The sequence below is a fragment of the Aphelocoma coerulescens genome, chromosome 3, assembly GCF_041296385.1.
Source record: "Aphelocoma coerulescens isolate FSJ_1873_10779 chromosome 3, UR_Acoe_1.0, whole genome shotgun sequence".
NCBI lineage: Eukaryota > Metazoa > Chordata > Aves > Passeriformes > Corvidae > Aphelocoma > Aphelocoma coerulescens.
The window spans coordinates 7,015,918-7,033,641 of record NC_091016.1 but is presented as its reverse complement, the minus strand read 5'-3'; the positions used below and the strand labels follow the sequence as shown (position 1 = coordinate 7,033,641).

Genomic DNA, 17,724 nt, shown 5'->3' with positions numbered 1-17,724 from the left:
GTAACTTTACGCAATGTAAAAAGCCCAGTGCCAGACGCCGAAAAGTTCTTCACCAGCCACAGAGGAAGACACGTCGGCTCCACACCTCATGAGACGTGCAGGCAGAGCCTTGCAGCAGGGATTTTATGTGCACCAGTCTTGGGCTACTCAAAGCAACTGCAGTTCAGGCCCCCGTGCACACGCAGCAATTTGCACGTCGCTGTATCCGCAGTGAAAGCAGCATCTTGAAAAGATGCTCAGGCTGCACGCAATGCACTCAGCTGGCTTTCAGTGCTGCTGTGCACTGCTTCAAGATCTGGCCTTGACAGCCCAGTGAAAAAAGGCAAGAGACAGGACTTCAAGGGTGAAATTGTGGACTAAATAAGTTAAAGGAGATTTTACTGCTGTCTTCTATGAGATCAAAATTTCTTTCAGGGCTGCAAGGGAGAGGGTTTGCAATGCACTTCTGCACATGACTCATGCTCTGCCTTGCTTTACCTATCGCTAATACTCTCCATCTCAAGACACTGGGAGACTTAATTCATTAATGCTTGCAAAGCATTTTAAGTTGTTGGACAAGTAATTCTGTTTGAGGGCAGCTACACTGCTGAGTCACAAGCACTGTGGGAAACAGAACTCTGGATTTCCTAAGCACTGGAGTCAAACAGGTGGAGTAACCTTCTACAGAAAGGCCAACTCCAGACCTGCCCTAAAGGTACAGAGCATAGCAGCAGGCAGCAGGGTATTTAAAGGCCCAGAGGAGCAGATGTGCGGCACTTGGGAATGAGTAACACTTAACCAGGCTGTGGAAGCTGACCAACACCCACTGGAAAAAAAAGAAGAGCAGCACTGGTATCACCAAACTGCAGCCACGTTGTGGATTAAACATCGTGAAGGTTTATCAGCCTTCGAAAAGTTAATGACTCCAATAAGGTACAACCAATGCTGCTGGAACCTGGGGCTGAGCAAGGCTGGAAGGAGTATTGGGCAACTGCGGACCTCACAGGCATGCAAAAGTTGCTGGTGTGTAGTCCAAGTCATGAACTCACAAATGGGAACTGATCTGCAGGAGTCTAGTGGAAGTCTGAGCACAGTTCCAAGGTGAGGGGCACAAATATCACCAGCTTTCCAGCCTGGGGAACTCCAGAATGAGACAGACCTCACCACAACCAAGAACAGGCATGTGCTTTGCTTTTGCCATAGGAAATGAAAACAAAGGATATAAAATTAGGTCAGAAATCTTGTTTTCCTCTGTACCACTGACTCTGGCATATAAAATAGACATTCACACATCTACTGTGTTAGATCAGGGTGGAATAGATCAGGACATAAGAATAGCTGTTCTGGGTCAGACCAAACGTCATGTAGGCCAAGTTCCTGTCGCCAGTGCCTCAGGAAGAAAGGGACAGTGATGCAGCGAGTTCCCAGCACAGTTACCTAACTTCTAGACCCACAGCCCAGGGACTTCCCAAACCAGACACAAAGTTAGGGGTGGGGTGGTTTTGGTTTTCTTTTTTTGTTCAATACCCTTTGATGTGTGGGTCTCCCTCTGGGAACCAGTCTGAACTCTTTTTGCTACAGTGCAAACTTTTGGGCTTCTCAGTAGCCTGTGACAGGGAGTCTCTTAAGCAATCACCTGTCTGTGTGGCTCTAGAGCTTGCTCCTGAAAGGATGTGCGGCAGAACAACCCCAGCACCCACTTGAAAGCCGGGAGGAGCCTCTCCAGCCGGGGGACAGGGTCCTTGATGGTCTCAGCACTCCACCAGGATTGTGATACCGGGACTGATCAGCTGAGGGATCTTTCCTCCCACTTGAAGCGCGGGAGGCCCTCGGCGGCGCGACCTCGTGTTGAGGAGGGCACAAGGAATCACACGGTGGCGACTGCCACCTCCGCTTCCCTGAGGAGAGCCGCTGGCCGGAGCTCCCTCAGAGTCCCGGGCCGGCCGTACCTCCCGTCCCTCAGGGCGCGCCGACCCACTCCCGGCAGCACTCCCACTCCGTCCCGCCTCTGGTACTGAGGAGCGGGGAGGGCAGGCGGCCGCAGCCGGCCAGTGGCACGGGGAAGGTTTCACACCGCAAAAAGTGTCCCCCAAAAGGCTTCGCTCTTCCTTCCACCAGCGGCGAGGAAGAACAGGCTGCGGCTCCCGGGCAGGCAGGACCCGCGCGTCCCCTCAGCGAGCGGCGGCGCGGGAAAAACTCTCAGCCGGGAGCGCCGCTAAGGAAGCGCGGGAGTCTCCGAGGGAGCACCGGGGCCGCCTCAGCGCGGCTCCTCCTGCTCCAGGTAGCGCTGGAAGCACCTGCGGAGCGGCGCTTCCCGAGGGACGGACCCTCGGGGCGGCCGGGGCGCGCCACCTCCCTCAGGCAGAGGAGCCGCCGACCCGCAGCTCATTGCATCCCTGCTGCCGCCGCCTCCTCCTGCCGGTACCTGCCTTCCCCTGCCCGTGCTATTCCCCTCCTCTGCTCCCTCCTCCTGCTGTCCCCCTCATGCATATGGATGAGCGCATGCGCCTGCCGCCCTGGGCTAGATGAAGCGGAGCGGCGGCGGCGCTCCCAGACGGGCGGGCGGCTGCGGGGCGGTGCGTGTGCTGCATGTGCGTGCGTGTGTGAGTGAGTGAGTGAGTGAGTGAGTGTGTGTGCGCGTGTGTGTGTCTCGGGGGGGCGAGGGGCTCCGCCGCAAGAAATAAAAGGATTGGGATAATAATCGCCATAATAAAACAAAAAAAAAAAAGGAGAGAGAGAAAAGAAAAGGGAAAGAAAAGAGGGGAGGCGAGAGAATAAGGCGGATAAAAGGAGGCCGGGCTGCTTTGCATTGAAGAGCGGGGCGCTATTGAAAGCGCTTGAAAAGCGGCGTTGTCCGGCGCGGGTGCGCCGCGGTATATTAGAGCGGGGCGGCGGCAGCGGCAGCAGCAGCAGCAGAAGCGGCGGCGGCGCCTCCTCCTCCTCCTCCTCCACCACCACCACCTCTTCCTCCTCCTCCTCCTTCTTCTTCTCCTCCTCCCTCCTGGCCCTCCCCGTCCCGTCCCGACCCGGAGCGAGCGGCGGCGGCGGCCCTGCAGGCGGGCGGGCGGGCAGCGCGGCGGCGGCGGCGGCGGCATGCGTGCGCCCCGGCGGGCAGCCGCGGCGGCGTGCTCCATCCTCACCCTGCTCCTGGCGCTGCGGGCCGAGGTATGTACCTGGGCACGGCACGGGGGACGCGGCGGCTCCGGCCGCCCGGAGCGCGCTGCGGGCGTTTTGGTGCTTTTCTGTAGTGCTTGCGGGAGATGGGTTTGGAAGATCCCGGACGGGCGCTTCGGCACAGCCTCTCCAGCCGGCGCGGAGCTGCTGCCCTTAACTTCTCGGAGATGGCAAACGCGGGAGTGCTCTTTGCAGCAAGGCTTAATTACTGCAAGCCGCTTTTATCTTCCCACCCCACCGCCCCCCGAAATTACTTTTTTTCCCCCCCCTTTTTTTTTTTAAATTTTTTTTTTTAATAAACTTAGTTGCAGCACTGCTGAGGTGATTAATGAGCGGGGTCTGAGTCTCAGCTGGGCAGCTCCAGCCTTCCCCGGCGCAGCTGCACCCCGGAGCAGGCAGACGGGTGATTGGGTGCCTTTCCAGGCAGTGCATTATTAGCTACATCGTTTTGCTGGCTTTGCCTCTCGCGTGTGCACTCTTGGTTTGGTTTAGTTTTATTTCCTAACCATTTGGAAGCCTTCCTCACGCTGTTTTTTCGGAGCTGGCGCTTAAGGTTCTTTTTTGGCATTAATGGCGTTATTTAGTTGGGCTGATTTATGAGCTCTTCTCATGGATGTCTGATAGGGAAAAGCTTGGAGTGGTTGGCTTTGTTTTATTTTTAATATTATGCATGTGCTTCTTGAAAGCACACTTAAAATGACTTTTTCCTGTCTTCAGAGTTGTTGTAGATTGTGTTTGGGGAAAAAAGTTAGGTAACTGTCTGTCTCTTGTTTCTTTTTCTTTTTTTTTTTTTTCTTCTTGTTTGTTTTGTTTTTTTTCCCTCCGGTTCTTTTTTGGGATTAACAGGTGACTTTAGCGTCGGGACAGTTCGAGTTGGAGATCTTATCCATGCAAAATGTGAATGGTGAACTGCAAAATGGAAATTGCTGCGATGGCACCCGAAACCCAGGAGATAAAAAATGCACCAAAGACGAGTGTGACACCTATTTTAAAGTTTGCCTGAAGGAGTATCAATCGCGGGTCACTGCTGGCGGTCCTTGCAGCTTCGGATCCAAATCCACTCCCGTCATCGGAGGAAATACCTTCAATTTAAAGTACAACCGGAATAATGAAAAGAACCGGATCGTTATCCCTTTCAGCTTCGCCTGGCCGGTGAGTTGCTTGAGCTGCTCTGGCTCTGTTGGATGGTGCTTGAGATGTCCTTAGTGAGCTGAACTCTAACTTCTTGTGCCAGGGGAAGAGGGATCAGGATTTGGGAGGGAGCAGGCATCTTGGCAAGAGCGTCGTGAATCTGCAGCACAGAAATGAGTAAAATGTAGTGGTGTTTTTGTTTTTGTTCCCTGGGGCTCACAATGCACAGCCTGTTAAATTTGAAAGTCAGATGTGCAGTGAGGGGGATCTAAATGGGTCAGGGAAGCAAACCCAGTATCTCTGCACTTTACAGCATGAATAAGTCTCTTGAGACTTAGAAGGTCAGAAGTTCATTTTTTTTTCTTTTTTTTTCTTAACCAGTGAAGTCTTGGGCTTATGCCAAAAGAGCAGTGGGTTAGGGGCTGTAGAGGGATCCCGTGTGAAAAGTGTGTGTCATAGCTGGCCTCCTTCCCTGGAGCGTGTTTGGGAAGGCTTCCTGCTTCTCCCAAGGGGAAATCTCGCTGCACTGCTTGGTGTGGATGGGAGCTGCTGTTGCTGTTCTTGGTGAAGTAGTTGCCAGCTTCCCTGGGAAGCTGGCTGTGTTTGGAGGTGCTTGTGGGCTCAAGAAGCTAAAGACTGGGAAAAGTCTGGCTTTAGCTTTTGGTGCACTTCCTTCACTCCTCCCCACAGCACACCTTTTCCTGGCTACCTGCCTCTGCGGTCCAGAGATTCTGGCTTCCCTCTAGTTGTGTGCAAAACTCGGTGGCTCAAGGAGGTGGGGATTTTTGCCAGGAACTTTTCCAGTGTTGTCCACTCTAGTAAATACTTCTCAGCCCTATAGAGCGGAGAGATGGAGGATGGGTGATCCCTTCTTTCATCAGTGATCCTGCTTTGTTGTTGGCCGTGGAAAAAACATTCAGACATCACTGCTGCTTGTTTCTTCTGGGCTGCTCGGGAGGGTTGACGCTTTGATGGCAGCTCTGCAGGGGAACCCTCAGCTCCCTGCACAGAAAGTGAGGACCGGCTTTCCAAAATCGCCATCGTGCAGGACAGACCCACAGAGACAGGCTCCAGGGCCACAGGATCTGTGGAGATGGAAGAGTGCCATGGCCTCGGATGGCAGGAGGTGCATGGTTTTTGTGCCCGGCAGTGCTGTGTGCAGGCGAGCTGAAGCTGGGGGTGACTGATCTGGGGGACTCCTGTCTGGCTTTTGAGGTGCGTCTCTGGGATGCTGTGGTATGAGCGCTGAAAGCTCCCAAATTTCTTCTCCTAAAACTGTTATTTTGAGATCACCTAGGAAACACAACTGTTCCCCCCCACACCCCTTCTCCAAAGGCGCTGAGCAGACAATTTCCTACCAACTGCCTTGGGGTATGTTGATGCTCAGCAGTTTTGTAAATCCAGTCAGGCTAACCTAGATGCCTAAGGTCATTTTTGGGAGGGGAGGAGGGCCCTGAATGTGCATGCAGGGGAGGGGTGAATCTTGTTTCCTATCCTCTGCCACTGTCGCTACTGGCAAGGTGGAAGCATATCTAGACCCTCCAAAGCTTGGCCCTTCCTAGTCAGATAAGGACCGGTTACTGGGACAGCCTGGACTTCTGAGGGGAGGAAAGCCCGCCCCAAAACCATTCCTTCTCTAGTGTAGACACCCACTTTGTAGTCCTGCCGCCAAGTGCTGCAGGCAGCCATGTGTTCTTGAAATGTCCTGTGCTGCCTCCTACCTGCCTCCTCTGTCATTTGGGACTTCTGGAATATCGAGGGCTGAAGAGGCACAAGGGAGAAATTAAGTCTCCATTTTTAAGGAGATAGTATTACAAAGTACAATAGCAGAGTTAACAAAAGTATTCTCTGTTGGAAGTACAAGTCTGTCCTTTCTTTCTTTCTCTTTTCTTTCTTTCTTTTTTTTTTCCCCCCTAACATGAAATGAGATAAAGCTGTTATCAAATATGCCATCAAAGGGATAAAGGGCTTTGTAAAAATCTGAGGTATTTGAAGCTCTGCCAATGGCTGTAGCACTTGTGTTGCAGATTTTGACTTTTGTCAGAGAAGTCAGGTACATCAAGGATTTTTTTAAACTAGCTCCCAGTAATTTGAGTGCCTTGAATCTATATGTGTGCATATAAAAATGGTGTGAGAACTAAACGTGTTCCTTCTAACAGCCTCTCTCTTCATAGGGTTGGGAAGGGAAATCTGTGTGTAGAGGGTGGTTTGGGGGGGGGGGACCCTGGGAGAAGTCTCTTAAGCTTGCCTGCATCTTAGTAAAAGAAATGCTTCTATTGTCCTGCTGAATCTCATTCAGTACTGGAATCCTTCAGCAGCAGCAGCAAAACTCCAGTGCAGCCTTTGAAATGGGTAAAACTCGACAACTTGAGACACTCAGTTCATAAGCCTGGAATTTTGGAGTAATCTCTTGCATTTTCCCAGGCAAAAATGCACTTTTTGAGATTCTGATGATAGTCTGTGTGCAATTATCAAGCCTGCCTCCCAGCTTTAGCTTCCACAGGACACAGCTTTTATGCTAGCCATTGTGACTTCAAAATGGCATTTGAACAAAAGAATATCTAATGTGGCAAAGCTCTTATTTGTACTAAAATTGTGTACACAAATCATTTCAGGCATTTTCAAAGCTCTGTGGATAAAGTAGTAAACTTAATTTAGTCAGCTCAAATCTGATGCTGAAATTTCAGAACTTGAAAAACTCTTTAGGTGGATGAATACTGTTGACTTCAGTAAGAGCTTGCAATCAGCATTGCGTTTACTCGTGGCTGAGAGATACCTTTGAATACATTCAGCTGAAAATTACAGTAGAGGTACTAAGAGCTAGACTAAAATGTTAATCATATTGCACTTGAAAATTCATGCCCTTCTCTGAATTGTGCTCTACTCTCTGAGGGAGGCTTTTCTTGGATGTTCCAGCTTGAGTCAGTAACATTAAGAAGTCTTGTTGCCTTGACTACTTAAAAAAAATAATTGAAAAGCAAAAGCCTCTTCCCATGTCAAGCTGCCCCCTTATGCCATTTGTGAAAAATAGTTGTATTGCATTAGAGGCCTTTATTCATCATGCAGGAGAGGAAGGAGAGAGAATGGGGTGCTTGAAAAGTATTGTTAGAGGTAGCTTGCAGTTGTAATGTAGATTTGAAGTGTCAGAGTCTTATTAATAACTCATGTGGTTTGCTCTTGTCAGTTTTGATACGTACCCCTGTGAGTAATGGGTGTGGAGACGGTGGGCCATAAATTAATTTAAGTGATGGGAGGTTTGAGTAAGTTGCTAGGAAACAGGGCAGCAGACCAGCATAAAGGAACTGGAGTGGATCAGAAAGCTGCCCCTGCAGTAGCTGGGAATTCTTCAGTAAATCGAAACAGTAGTGATGATGATTTAAAAAAAATAAAATGCACCTAGGCTTGCTTCTTACATTCATTTTGAGACTTCATTGACTTTCTTGACAGGCAAGCTTAGCTTTATGAAGCCATATAAAAAAGTATGGAACAAAAGCATTTCCATGTTCCACTTGTCAAAGTCTGTCTGAACAAGTTTTGTTTCAAGGCAGACACATGCTCTTCTCTCACATGAATCAAATCTCTGCCTTTCTTAAAGAACCCCAAGTGTGATGTGTGCTCTACCTTAAGGGAGCTGAGCATCAATTAACTAAGCAAAACTTAACACTAAATTTTGCTTTTATGTAAAGAAAGATCTTTTGGGGGTTTGGCGAGACTGAGTAAGAAGGTCAAACTTGGCAATTCCTTTGGTATGCATAGCTCCAATTTCAAACAGCTTGTTTATCCCAATATTATGCTCCTTGTAATTATTTAATATTGGGGCCAATTGCACCAACACCCCAGGAAACTACTGAGGTGGAAATAAACCCTCCAGCATCTCAATGTGTTTAACATAAAATACAATAAGAGTTTTGAACATCTTATTTCAACCTTAAAATAAAAATAGTCAACCTAAAAAAATAGTCAGCCTTGCCCCTTTTTAACAACAAATCTTAGTGCTGCTGATTCCTGAAGATGTAAAATATGTTTTCTAGGTAGGCATTGTTTTCTGTGGCTAGAGAGGGATAGTAAAAGAGCTAGTGAACTTTTTCTCTCTCTCTCTCAACACAAAAGACTTCCAAAATACTAATCTGCAGCTGATATTAAAGTAACAGCCTTTTGAATCTGAGGAAAAAAAACCCACTTCATTCATCTGCTTTTTTTTCTCTTAAGCCCAGTATGTCACAGTCATAAGACTAAAATTTATCTTTTGATTTTGTTTCTTCTCTCCCTCCAGTTAGCTTCTTGAAAACTTGTAGAAGCAAATGCTAGATATTGCTCAAGATTTTCTTGAACAATGCATGATAAGTCATCTTGGAGCATGGGCAGATCAGAAGAAATTTTTATAATAACAAAATGCATATTAATCAAATCCATACTCTGTCATTTATTGTTGAATTAATAATATAAGAATAAATCTTCACTCAAAGTGCAATGTTTTGCCTAGGATTACTATTCAAAGGGAGCTGGGGGTATTAAGTGACATCTGAAGCATAATTAGCATCACAAGGCTGGTTTTTTCCCAGGGCTGGAGAGAAGTGATGCAGCCATTCAGAGATTTTGAACTTCTTACATGTTTAAAGAGTTTTTTATGTTCCAGCCAGTTCAGAACTTCATCTTCCTGGTAAATCCATTTGACTATATTAACATGTCTAAAAATAAATCCTCATCTTGCCTGCTCCCAGAATTTTTGTTCTTGTTATAATAAAAGCCTACTCCAGTTTAGCTTCAGTGGCAGCTGGATTGGGCCTGGCACTGAAGCTTATTCCTAAACTTTCTCAGGCTACACACATCCAGCACTGTCAGCTTGTTTATGCAGCTGGAAGTCAGCATGGCTGAAAATGAATTACATAAAATTGGTGCTTTATGCTTAAAGTTGTAGTTCAGTCAAGGAGACATCGCTCCACTGTGGGTTGGAGGCTGGAGTAGAAGTCAGCTGGTTCTAAAGCTGGTGAACTCGGGTCCAAACTGTTTATTCCAACTTCAGTCCTAATGGAGTTGGGATGCCCTGCAAAGCAAAAGCCTTAAGCTACAATTCTTAAAAGTACTTCTCTGTAGATAAGGAGAAGTATCTCTATAGATAACACAAATGACAGGATTGGTTTTGAAAACTAAACTAAGCTTGCCTTTGAATTTCTCTTGATGAACAGAAGTTTTATATGGTAATTGACTCAGTTCTAATAATTTAACTGGTAACCCCTGTGTCTTAACACAGGGAAAGATGTCAAAACTAGAAGCTGTTGCATTTGTTTCTTGTTAAGTCTTTGGAGCTCATGGTTCTGTGGTCACTATTCTGCAGCGTAAATTACACTCATTATTCTTGTAGTGTTCAGAAGAAACTGCAAAAAGTGGATAGAAGTGGTTAAAGTGGTTTGTAAATAGTCAAACATCCAGAGTCCTTTACCAGCTCAACCCAGTTCTTAGGCACTTAGGTAAATAAGTAGAAAGGCTTCTTGTTCAGGCTTGCTCCATGTGAACCTGACTGTTTTGCTTGGCTGGCTACTAGGTATTCTGTCTATTAACCTTGCCACCCTTTTGTAACTGGTGCATTTAATTATCAGTGGGATGCTTTAAACAGGTAGGGGGACTGATAAGGGCAGGTAATCTGCTTGTTGGGGAAGGTTGAAAGCAACCATTGACATTTTGGCCTATCTGCTGCTCTTTGACAAGTGGGGCTCCGTGAGAAAATAACTCTGTAACTAGATAAGCTGCTGATTAAAATACTGCTGTTGTGTGAAGCACCCTGGTAGCTGAGATCACTTAAAATCATTAGTTTAAAAAGAGAGAAAAAAAAAAGGGGGGGGGGGAGGGGGAGAAGCTGCTATACTTTTTAAATTTTTTTTTATTTTTAAAGGAGGGGAGGAGGGAAGACCCCAAGTCTCCCCCCTGTGCCCAGTACATTGTCTCATTAATGCATGCTAGTTTTATGATTGGAATACATTGTAGTCCGGCCACCCAGACAGAGGCATTGACTGCTAATATTAACCAAGAACAATAGTGTGGCCATACTGACTGCAGTGAGGATTACAGAACATAATGGGGCCTATCCAAAAATAATGCTAATACAGGACAAGCAACAGGAAGCAGCAGTAGACTCAGCATTGCTCGGCTCCCAGACAAACCATGGACTTACTTCACACAATGGCAACTTCAGCACATTATGTATTCACAGGATACTCATTATTCCAGCAGGCTTGCCAGATCAGAGATCAGCCTGGTTTGCTGGATGCTTAAGCGTATGCATGGTTTGGATAGCGGTACTTTTGTGTTCTTCATCATTTGGCAGGAGGGTGGCCGTTGTAGTGCAATGAAAGTCTTGACTTCGGCTGCTGCCTTCCCTGTGCCAAGGCAAAATGGGGGCAAGTCTCTCCTGGAAGCTGCTAATATGGTTAAATTTGTTTTCATGTCTCCTTTCTGTGGCAGTGCAGAGTTTACTGGCACTAACAGCAGCGAAGGAGCTACTCAGAATGAAGCCTAAAGGAGCAGCATGCTGTGTTTTCGTGTGGGCATGTTCTGATGAGGCTCTTGGCTGGGCTGCCTGCTTGGGGTTCAGCTGAGCTCTTGGCCATGGGCTTTGAGGCGGGAGATTGCCATGGCTTGGGCTGTGTTTATGTACACGGGGTGGAGGGAGTAGCAGCTTTGTAGGGTGTTGCCTTGTCCTTACATAGGCTGTCCCAAAGAGGAGCTTCCTGATGCTGTTCCATTTCAAAAAATGTTAAGAGGGTTAGGTGGTTTTCCTCCTTTTCTGGAGTACGTTCACATGTCCTCTGGGTGAGGAACCAGTTGCCTTTAACTCCTTTGAAGGATATTTAGTTGTCAAAGCTGGCTGACCACGGCACAATGTTGTGAGGCACCTGTATGGTGTCATCGTGGAGTGACAGGGTACCCCAGTGACAGTCCTGGTGATGTTCAGAGGAAGTGGGTTTGTGACTAGCATTAACCCTGCTCAGAGATGCCTTCCTCCTGGCCCTTGGGCATGCTGAAACATGCCTCAGTTTGCCTCTTCCGTGTCTCACCCCCTTCCCAGCTGTTGCTGGACCCCTTGGCAGTGAGCTGTGGCCTGCTGTGCCAGTGTCCTCACCACCCTCCCTGGATGCAGACAGGGTGTGAGCACCATTCTCAAACTGGTCTTCACAGCTGTGCAGAGCGTGAGGAGAAGGTTGCTGGGCTCAACCTGCTCTCCTTGTTTGGCAGAAGAGGAGCGGGCGCAGCACTCTGAATGCAAAACTTCCCACTGCATTTGTCTAGTCATGGTTTCACATGCTCAGCAAAGCTCTTGCATGCTTTAACCACAAGGATAGGAGGGAAAGGAGTTTGACAAGTTGCGAGCCCTTTGAAAACGGAGGCAGCGCTTTTGCTAAGGAGCCGGATGTTTTAATCTTGCTCTGGCCCACTGACTTGCAGAGTGCCTTTAGAAGCCAAAGTACAAAAGCACCTCTTTTGGGTGGATGTCTGGATGAAGGGAGGGAAGAAGGTAATCAAGCAGAGAGCTTTAAACACCTGTTTACCCACAGCTGCCAGGATTCATTTAAATAACCAGAAAGCAGGTTGCATTGGCCGTTCAGACCTTTAAAAGGGACAGTTTCAGATGGGTTTTGGGTCTTCACAGTCACTTGAGCTGTATTATAAATGGATCAAGACACGGTGTCTTGTTATTGAGGGAAACAGCTCTTGCATTCTGGTGCTGGCTTTGTTTTTTGGAATGTGGACTTGACCATTTCTCTCCTGTCCTAGCTTAACTCAGAAGTTTTGCTTAAATTTGGCCATGCTGCCTTTCAGTCCTCTGGGCTGTTCTGCAAAGTGTAAGGACTTGCTGTTCCTTTCAATCTGCCTTTCCTCTCAAGCCAGAATCCCTGCCTTCTGGTCAAGCTCAGGTTTACAGTGGCTAATTGGGTGTGACTCTGGAAAGTTCACTGCTGCCTTGTTGCCTAGGACATTGCTTTGATGGAATAAGGTGCATGATGTGGAATTCCTGTGTCTGGATATATATATTTATTCAAAGATGGGCAGAGGTCATCTATGGGCATGGGAAAACTTAAACCTCCACACTGCAAGCAGTCATTCCTGAGATATCTGAATCCTTGATCTATAGAGTGGGGATGATACGCACTTCTAAAAAATCTCAACAGTGCAGCTTTGCACAGAGCTGCTTTTGGGGGGGGGGGGCTGAGGGAATTGGCTAGAGGTATGTGATAGTTGGATTGTTGAGGGGGGCTTGCTACTGGTGTGAGGCTCTGGGTGTCTGTGTGGCTTTTGTTTAAAAGTGTCCCATCTTGAACACAAAGTCTTGGGTTTTTTTGGTTTTTTTCCCCATGCTGAGAGGGACAGAGCCAAGTGTTCAAGTTGCATTCTTTCTATCATGCCTTTTCAGGACAGGGATTCTTCATTTAAGATATTCAGATGAGATGAGAGGGGGCACTTAGAAACAAGGGAATTGCCAGGGTAGGTCTGTTCCCCCTGCAATTTTTTTTTTCCATCCAGTTAAGCAGAAGCATCTCCTCTCTTCTAAGCAAACTCTCCTGTGGTAGTGGAAAGTGGTCACACAAGTATCTAGCAACAGTAGCACTCATAGCTAGGGTTCAGCCTTTCCTTTCCTTAAGGGCTAGGTGTGTTGGTAAACAGTCCTGAGAACCAGCAGGGAACTGTTGCTATGAGTTTAGACAAAATATCTTCCAAAACAATTATGCAAGGCCGAAAGGAAAACATCCTTAACTTTATTGGAAGTAGTGCTAGTTGCCATAATTCATTCTCTATATCATAATATTTTTTTTCAAGCTTGCAGTAACATGTTGAGCTTGTGCTGCTTAATGTTGGTAATTAAACCAGTGAGGAGGCACCCAAGATAGTGCAATCTGCATCAGTAATGTGGCTCAGGAGTTCTATTCTGGTTTTGTTTGTTTGTTTTGATTCTTTCTTTTTTTTTACCACTGACTTGTGCAAAGACTTCTTGAATCTGTTTTAAGCAGTGTTAGATGTCTGAGTTGCACTTTGGTTTATTTTATTTTCAGAGTTTCTTTCAAGTTGTCAGACTTGGTCTAGAATAGAAACCAATAACGTATAACTTTTCATGAAATATTAACCAAAAATGGTTTGGGCCAATAGAGTCTCTGCATAGAAGTTTGGGTGCATGTCTTGGCTTGCCCAGCTTTGCTTACTTTTGGAAGCATTTTCCCACAGTTATCAGTGAACAGAATGGAATCCTGGTCTGCTTTGAATATGAAGCATATTTAGGCTATACAGCAAGCCGGTGTCCATCACAAACTGGGTTTTCATTCAGAGGCTCATGCTGTGTCCAGTCGTGAGAAAGCAGTCTGCTCCAATTCTTGTTCTCTTTTTTCTCCCCCCCCCCCCCCCCCCCCCCCTTTTTCTGTTTCCTCTCCTCCTCAGGAATCTGAGGTCTGCCTTACCCCCTTGCACCTTGTAGCAGCTCACTCTCGGAGCTGCATTTTGGTTTCTGTTACAGAGAGGGTGCGAAGCGCTGTAGACCACAAATGAGCAGCCTGTGACTGAGCATGGACATAATTTAGGAGAAATAAACCTCGCAGTGTACAGCTGCTATGGCAAAGCATCAAAACTCTTCACAGAGTTTTATTTGTACTATTATTGTTCTACTCTCCAGAAAGATGTTATATTTGTTGCCTTATCTGTAGTTCTTATTATATATCTTACTTTGCAAGTCATATTTTTTGCTTATTTTTCCTCAGCCTTTTTTTTTTTTTTCCTTCTGGAGAGGAGGTGTTTTGTTTTGGTTTTTAATCATTGTGTAAGTTTGGATATGGCTGGCTAAATGGCAATTTTGAAAGATACAGCCTGGATAATACTATCTCAGGGTAGAGCTGGAGGAGGAGGAGATGTTTTAATGGGTCTTGTTCTCAAGTTAGGATTGAAGATAAAGGTGGCTTAGATGTAATAGCTGGCATCTTTCCAGCCCATGGAGTCACTTCAGTCAGTTTATGCTTATGATTATTATTGCTGGAGTGCTACAGAGCTCATTGGCAGCTTCGAGCATCTGTAAAAGTGACACGGGGTGGATAGCGCGGCTTCCCTTTCCCTGCTCTTCCAAAGAGGCTGATCTTAGCCTTTGTTTTACAATGCTTCTCTCTCACCCCACCCCCTTCCCATATCCATCAGTTCTTCCCTCCGTTACCTGATACTTGTGGGAGCTGCGATGGCCCTCATGCAGACAAAGCTTTCAAAGGGGGTGCTGAAAAGCAAAGTCCCTGGAGATTGCGCTGTCAAGGCAGGGCACAGTAATCTTAGCAACACTTCTTGCTTTCAGGATGGCTGGGGGAAGGGACATCAAGACTATTTTTCTGTAACTAAAATTCTTTTGAAGCAGTTTTTGAGAGCGGGGGTTTGGTTTTGGGTTTTTTGATGCTGCTGTGCTATCCCAGTGCTTTCTGTCTTCCATGTGCAGTTGTTCCACACGTGCTTTATTTCGGCTGCAGTGCAGTGTCAAAGGCTGTACTTCCTGGTTAAGTACATAAGATGCTTTAATGATGACAAAGATGAGCTATCCAAGGTGAAAGGTCTTCTAAGTCAGACTGGATAAGGTAGCTTATGGGGTTTCAAGAAGATCATGTTTGTCTCAAGCATAATCTTTTACCTATTTCTGTTTTCAAGTATTCTGCTTTGGGGCAGAGACCAGAATTTTTCTTTCTAATTAAAATTGTTTTCAATTTTTTTTTTTTCCTTAGACATGTGTAGCTTTGAAACTAACTCCTGTTTCTCTTTTGCAGAGATCCTACACACTGCTTGTTGAGGCATGGGATTACAATGATAACTCCACAAGTAAGTATTCCTTCTGCTGGCTTATTTACTTCCAACACCTCTGTGTCCTGGGTGTTGAAAGGCCTCTGGGAGCCTCACCAGCTTGCTGTGAGTTAGGGCAGGAGGAGAGAGAAAAGCTCTCCCCCAAACAATTTGAAGCAATTCCTCCAGGCTCTGCAGCAGCCTGTCTCACTCACATTGCCTGCAGAGGATGAGTAGCTTGCTCACCTAGGCACCAACAGTTTGATGCCTAAAAATAGATGCTGTTAATTCCTTCTTTCTCCTTTGGGAGAGTAAAAGCCAAGGGATTTCTTCAGGTGTCTTTGTTTGGTTTTTTGGTCTTGTTTTGTTCTTTTTAATTAGGAGCAATATTCAGAAGCCTAAGTCTTGTCCACCTGAAACCTCTCTATAAACTACTTCTCAAAACTGAATGTACTGCTTTAAAAAAAAGAAAAGAAACTTAAAATCTGCATAAGACTTGATATCAATATCTGTCTAATGACTGTAGATGAGAAATAGGAGTGACTGGAAGCTCTTGGGAGTTGGATGTCAGGGGGTTTATATGTAGGGGCTGAAAAAATATTTACCTGACACCACCTGGTAGAGCTGGCTGGAAATCGAGGGTGGGGATCTTTCTCCTGGCATGTCTTTGGTTTCAGAAACATTCTGCTAAGCTTTTCCTGTGGCTGGAGGAAGCTCTACAGGGTCTCTTGGCACATGAGCTGTTCTGCTTTTTGCCTACTGTTACTGAAGGAGGTGGGCAAAATTAGCTCTATTTCAACCTAGGGCTTTAACAGTGTGTGTGGTAAAAGCCACAGGAGAGAGTGTGAATCTGAACTCATAAAGCTTTTGTTGACACAACAGGCCTTTTCCTTCAGCTAGGAAGCAGCAGCACTGTGGTCCATCTTACAGAAATCTTACAGCAGCTCCTTGCAGTCCGCTTTGGAATGCCAAGGCGGTAGCCATGCAGGAATGAAATGGGCTTCATGCCTCGTGAGAGAAAGGCCTGGTAGAAGTGTGCACAGTGCTGTGCTTTTATGTTTTAATTGGTGAAGAGTGCACGGCTTGGGAACTTCTCTGCACAGATCTGCTCCTTATATTTTTTTAAATATACATGAGATATCCTAATAATTCTTCATTCCAGAAAAGCAGTTGTCCTTGAGGTGAATCATGTACCCTGTCAGGGGTAGCCACAACCAACCTCATTTGGCACTGTTGCAGTACCTGTGATTTCAGGCCCTATTCCAGCACAGTCATGGAGCAGTGGCGGGGGGATTTCTTGGATATGGAGTGTTCTGTGGAGGAGAAGAAAGTAGATGCTGCAGCAGCAGTGTTGTATTAAAAATGGAAGATGCCTGAATTCAAAATGAAGGTCTTGTTTTATGGTAGGATCTGAGAGTTTTTTCAGACCGAGTCTCTGGCACTTCTTCTATTATTAGAGCTCATCTTTTTTCATGAAACAACTGCATTTCCAACGCTACACAATGAACCCTTTCTTTGCTTTCATGTTTTGGAAGTATAATTGTCTTCAGACAAAATTGCCTCATTTCTCAGCAGTGCATTTGACCAAGTGCAGACATGTTCTTGCATATGTTCCTGATCTGCATTCCTGCTCCAGCTTTGCTGTCACTTATCCATGTGTAGGTCACTTCAGTCACTGCACTGCACAAAACTTTTCCTTTGTGTGCTGCATGGCTTGACTTAGTCAGCTTTCCCAGAGATGAAGAGTAAGGCTTGAAGAACTAGTTAAGAAAACAATTAGAACTACACAATTGTTGTCATATAATGTGAAGAGTGGGTGGTTTTTGATGTCCAGGATTTTCTTTTGCCCTAATTGCCACTGAATTGTGAGGACCCCGTGAGAGCTCTCCACAATAAAAGTGGGTTTAGTAGGCCTTGTGTGACTTTTCAATAGCTTTGAAAGCATCCTCTGATCAATGCAGTTGTTAGAAGATCCTGGAGTGGATGCTTCCTTCCCCCCTCTACATTCCGCTCCTCCTACGTTCCCTTTACCACATACTCTCTCTTGTCTCACTTCCAAGAGTGGCTTGCAGTTAAGTTCTGGCCCTGTTGAAGTTGATGAGAATCGTGCTTTGTTGGAGCCAAGATTCAACTCAAATGGTTTTCTTACTCTGGTTCTTGTCTGGTTGCCATCTTGCTACTGTTGCTTCATACATAAAGCTAATGGGCTGACATTGCATCTCAAACTATGTCAAAGAGCTATTGTAAATCACTGGTATCAGTTGCATGTGAATTCCAGGCAGGCATAAAAGACTTCAGCACAATGTAAACCAAGCCATAGCTGGAAGTTGTCTGAAACAAAGACTTTCAAAAATAACTGTGCTGTCCTTGGCCACCCAAACTGCTCAGAGAAGTCTGGGCTTTTTCTGTTGTTGTTTTTGCTTCCTGATGCTGCATAGTTATAATTTCCAGACATTGGAGCACTGAAAGGCAAAGGTGGGCAGTCAAAATAGCTCATTTCCTTGTGTCTAAAACCTTTGATACAGTTGCCCACTGAATAAAAAGAGAGATTTATAGCTTTGAAGTGTAGCCACAAGAAGTGAATAAAACCAACAAAGTTTCTGACAGCGAAGTGCGAGCGGAAGCTTGAGATGTACAGAAAGCCTCTCTCTT

General features: G+C 46.2%; 1 protein-coding gene across 1 annotated transcript in view; it reads left to right on the top strand.

Annotated features, from left to right (window-relative positions):
* The first annotated feature begins 2,495 nt into the window (after nucleotides 1–2,495).
* The window catches only part of JAG1 (jagged canonical Notch ligand 1), a 35,744-nt gene continuing 20,515 nt past the window's right edge, over nucleotides 2,496–17,724 (top strand). The window contains exons 1-3 of the mRNA XM_069008977.1: nucleotides 2,496–3,144; nucleotides 4,000–4,305; nucleotides 15,060–15,111. Coding sequence (XP_068865078.1) covers nucleotides 3,073–3,144; nucleotides 4,000–4,305; nucleotides 15,060–15,111 — 430 coding nt within the window. The 5' untranslated portion in view covers nucleotides 2,496–3,072. The remainder of the gene's footprint in view (nucleotides 3,145–3,999; nucleotides 4,306–15,059; nucleotides 15,112–17,724) is intronic.